General features: G+C 62.4%; 1 protein-coding gene across 1 annotated transcript in view; it reads right to left on the bottom strand.

Annotated features, from left to right (window-relative positions):
• Window positions 1-4,208, bottom strand: part of USP2 (ubiquitin specific peptidase 2) — a 13,070-nt gene extending 8,862 nt beyond the window's left edge. Inside the window, exons 1-2 of the mRNA XM_029962065.1 lie at window positions 4,035-4,208; window positions 5-217 (exon numbers count right to left, since the gene is read on the bottom strand). Of these exons, the coding sequence (XP_029817925.1) occupies window positions 5-176 (172 nt within the window). The 5' untranslated portion in view covers window positions 177-217; window positions 4,035-4,208. The remainder of the gene's footprint in view (window positions 1-4; window positions 218-4,034) is intronic.
• Between the last annotated feature and the right edge of the window lie 265 nt (window positions 4,209-4,473).

Here is a 4,473-nt window from a genome sequence, read left to right as displayed (position 1 = left end):
TAGCGGGGGGAGCCCAGGTAGCTGGCTTTGAAGCCGATTTTGTCGCTGTCTGCATAGGACAGGGTGGATCCATAGGAGCTGTAGGAGCTGTACCCGCCGGGCACTTTGCTGTAGGTGGTCTCAGTGTAGCGGGAGGAGTCCACGTAGCGCTTCAGGGTGGAGGAGAGCTGGGACATGCTGCAGGCTGGGGCTCAGAGGGCTCTCCTGGAGGCATCGACTGCAAGAGAAGAGCCCAGGGGTCAGCTTTCAAAGGCCGTGGTCAGCACAATGGAGCACCCACCACCACCACCCACCCAGCAGCCTGCTGTCCTGGAACACCCTGGGAGAGGTGTGCAGGTGACAGGGAATCCAGGGGATGAGGGGTGCTCTGGGGTGCAGTGTGACCATGGTTCCTGCCACCTGTCAGCGTTCCTGAAGAGCCTGGGGCAGCAGGACTCAGCTGGCACTGCCACCCATGTGCCTTCAGGCACCTCACACCACGGAAGGGAGCCCCAGGGCACAGCCAGGGCACCCAGCATTCCAGGACCCACAGATACCCAAGCCAAGGGACTGCAGCAGTCATGCCTGCATCCCTGGCATCCCTGACACACTGTCCCATGGCTGGAGAGGTGTCCCCAGTGCCTCCTCCAGATGGGAGGTGGTCACCTGGTCACAGTCATATTGCTTAGGCCCAGCTCTGCCTGAGACAGGCAGGGGGGATGGACTGATCCAGCCAGCCCAGCACCTTCCCTGGGTTATTCAGAGTGAGTGCTGGGGCTTGGCAGGGGCCTGGAATTTCAGTTTGCTGCCAACAAACTGAAAGGGAAACTGAGGCAAGGCCGGGACCCGAGCAGCCTGCTCATCTCCCTGCCACGGCTGTGCCCTGGGAGCCTCCCATCAGTAATTCAAGACGAGTCTTCCTGTTGAGGTGATGTCTGTGCCCCCACCCTCCAGGCAAAGCCAGGCTGTAAGGGTGGGCAACACCCCAGCACTCGGTCCCCACAGGCAGCAGGGGTCTTCTACCCCATGGCACCCTCACAGGACAGGAGAGGAGCACACAGGGGACAGGGACAGAGGCACCCAGAGGCAGCCCTGAGCAGGGACAGGGCAGTGTGACAGCCAGCAGCCTCCAGTGCCTGCAAACACGGGCTGTGTGGAGCTGGAGGAAAGTTTTCCCTCAGCACCCGTGCCGAGGCTGGTTCCCTACCTGTCCTGGGGCTGTGGGTGGCACCGGGCAGGCAGGACCCCAGCCGAGCTCCTCCGTCCTGGCGGTGCTGGCGCTCAGATCCCCTGTACCTGGTGTCCCTTCCCTGGCAGGACAGTGGCTCATGTGGCTCCGAGAGTCTCCAGTCACCCGGGAGATGACCCTGATTCACAGGCTTTTCCCAGCCCAGCCGGGGCGGGCTCTGGCCCGGCTCCAAGCTGGGAGGTGACAGAGCCTGTGCCTGGCCCGTCCCTCGCACGGTCCCGTCCCGGCAGCACACAGGGTGCATCCAGGATTGGGGATGGGCACTGGATCCCAGCTTGTCACTCCCTGCCTGATCCTGGGGGAGCCCAGCCTCCTGCTCACAGCCCCGGGGTGTGACCCCAGTGTGGAAACACCCTGGAATTGCTTTTAGGAGAGGGTGGTGAGAAGCACCCATGGGCTCCTGGCAGACAGCCCCGGGCTTTCCAGCATCCCGGGTGCTGTTGTTATTGCCCAGGGAACAACCACATCCCACAGCGGAGAGGGAAATATTTACAAGCAGGAGCAAGGTGGAGCACACAGACCTGTTTGGGAACAGAGGCTGGAGGGTGAATAACCTGCTCCCAGGCAGGGACTCCACGAAACACCCGGCTCTCCCCAGCCAGGCTGCCGCTGCCCTCACCAGGAGTGAGGGCCCAGGAGAGGTTCTGCCAGTCAGGATTTGACATGGACAGTGAGGGAATCTTGCTTGGAGGGATGTGGGACCCCGGCCAAGGGACTGGCACTCTCTGCAAGTGCCAGAATGAGCGTGGCAGAGCCCCTCAGCTCCGTGTGCTCGTGCCTGGCTGTCTGCCCTGCTGGGGCATGGAGCAGCCTGGCACAGGACCCTGTCTGGGCTATCCCTGATCCTTGTCCCCCTCGCCAGCAGAGATGATCTGAGTGCTGGGACAGCCCCATGCCATCACCCACTGCCAACAGTGCCCGTGCTCTCTGACAGCACCCTGTGCCATCACCCAGTGCCAGTGTTGCTCGTGATCTCCCACTGTGCCGTGCCAACACTGACACCGGCAGCATCAGGAGAGCCTCCAGTTTGGAAGCAGGAGGGCAGCAGGTGCTCTCTGGCAGCAGGACAGGTTTCCACAGGGCAGCAGGTGCCTGGGAATGTGGGGGAGCTGATGGAGGGATGAGGGGCCCAGGAGCAGGAGCCAGCTCCAGGCATGGCAGTTATACCATCTCTTGGGAAGAAAGGTCTTACCATGGAGGAACATCACATCTGCTAGGACTGCCTGTGCTGCTGAGTCCCCACGTCACATCCAAGTGTATCCCAGGGCAGAGGGAGAGCGGAGTGTGCCAGGAGCCGCAGGAGCTGAATGGAGTGTGAGAAAACCTCGGGTCCTCCCAGAGCTTCCTGGGCTCCTGGCCCCTCCCTGCCTGTCATAGTGCTGAGCTTTCCTGCTGCCTGGCAAAGCCCTGGGGCCGGCACGGCTGAGTCAGCCCTCCTGCTCCCTCATCATCCTCCCGAGGTGTCAGGCGAAGCTGAGGCACAGGAATGTCCGGTCTGCACTCACGTGGCCAGGCAGGAGCCAGCGCCAGGACATGGCAGCAGGACACCCTGGGACTGCTTGGAGTGCTGGGGAGTCCTGCCCTGGCCTCCAGCTCCGCCAGCCTTCCCAAAGGGAAGCTCAGCTAAAAGAGGGGAGGCAAACCCTTCACCCTGGAGACAGAGGATCAGAGACCCTACTCTTTCCCCAGCTGCTGCTGCTGTGCCCATGCCGGTGGCAGCTGACCCTTCTCTCCTGCCTGTGCCCGGTGGCAGCTGACTCTCTTTTCTTGCCCATGCCTGGTGGCAGCTGTCCCCTCTGTCCTGCCTGTGCCCAGTGGCTGCTGTCCCCCTCGGTGGCCACAGAGCCCCAGAGCAGGCTCAGCTCAGCTTACACAGCGCTGGCTCCATCCAAGGTGTCACAGCTCAGCTGCTTCTCACTTACACAGGCTTGGAGCTGTGTGCCCTGTCCCCTGAGACACAATGTCCCAGCCTGGAGGTTACGTGGGAGCTCCCAGCAGAGGCAGAGTGGGGACCCTGTGTGAGGCACTTTGTGTGCTCCAGTGTACAGGTTTCGGATGGAGGGGCTCCATGTCCAGCTGAGAGTGCCAGAGGGGTGGGACAGCCTCCTGCACATTCCCCAAGGGGCACGAGGCAAGGGATCCCTCTGGGATTCCATCTCCCTCTAGGGAAAGTGGCCCCGAGAAGCCCTGGGGAGAATGTGCCGCAAAATGTTTGCTCCCTACAAGGAGCTGGAGTCATCCTGTCAACAGATGGAGATCCCAGTGCTCTTCCCCTGTGCCCCCCCATCACTCCCACCCCCCAGAACGATGGGCACTGCCCAAAGTGGCTCAGGCAGCTGAGGCCAGCCTGGCCAGGGCCCTTCCCCTACCAACCCTGAGCCTGAGAACCCTCCAAACTCACACCACATGTGCTGGCCAGGAGTCACCGCCCCGGACTGGCTCGGTGCTGCTGACACATCCCCACCTGGCTGCACAACCTGCTGCTCACCCCTTCTGGGCCACCCCCCGGGCAGCAAAACCCCAAACCCACGGGGAACCCTGACGTAAGACCCAGGGCATGATGTGTTATTGCTTTGAGGTCTGTGGGTGCAAGAAAAAAAGAAGGGACCCCCGGGCAGGAGGCTCTGCCCACGCCGGGGGGACGAGGAGGCTGTCGGGGAGCTGCCAAGTTTTTTGTGTGTGAACTGAACCTGGAGAGAAACCTGTCCCCTGCAGTTTTACGCAGATGGAGGAAGAGGGGGGGCAGTTTTGTCTGTCTCTGAGTCCCCCTCCCCAGGGTTGTGTCCCCTCCACCTCCTCCACTCACCTGCGTGTGGGGTGGGCGGCCGAGGGCTGGTCAGGAGGACGAACATCCAGGCATGAGGTGATGCCCACGGGGCTGATCCTGCCTCCTTTGGGATCTTCCCCTGGTCCCAGAGAGGGGAGATGTGGAGATGGGCAGCAGCAGAGCCCTTTGGAGGGGACAGGGCACCCCCAGCTCAGCCCCTCTACCCTGGGAGCGAGTGCGGTGGCTGGAGGGGGCCGAGCCCGAGGGCTGTGGGGCCACACGTAAAAAAAATGCCACCGCAGAAATTCAGGGCTCAGGTTACCGGCCAGATAAATATAGTGTCTTTATCTGACCTCACAGGGCGCTGAAATGCTCCTCTCGCATTCCAGCCTGGGGAGGCTTAAAGGGGACGTGAACCCGAGGTGGGCTGGTGGCTCACGGCAAGGGGGTGCCGGGAGGGGAGAGGCTGCGGGGGCCG

The sequence above is a fragment of the Manacus vitellinus genome, unplaced genomic scaffold, assembly GCF_001715985.3.
Source record: "Manacus vitellinus isolate BGI_N305 unplaced genomic scaffold, ASM171598v3 scaffold_41_pilon, whole genome shotgun sequence".
NCBI classification, from domain to species: domain Eukaryota; kingdom Metazoa; phylum Chordata; class Aves; order Passeriformes; family Pipridae; genus Manacus; species Manacus vitellinus.
Note: the sequence above shows the minus strand (reverse complement) of the source record. Positions and strands in the feature narration are given on the sequence as shown.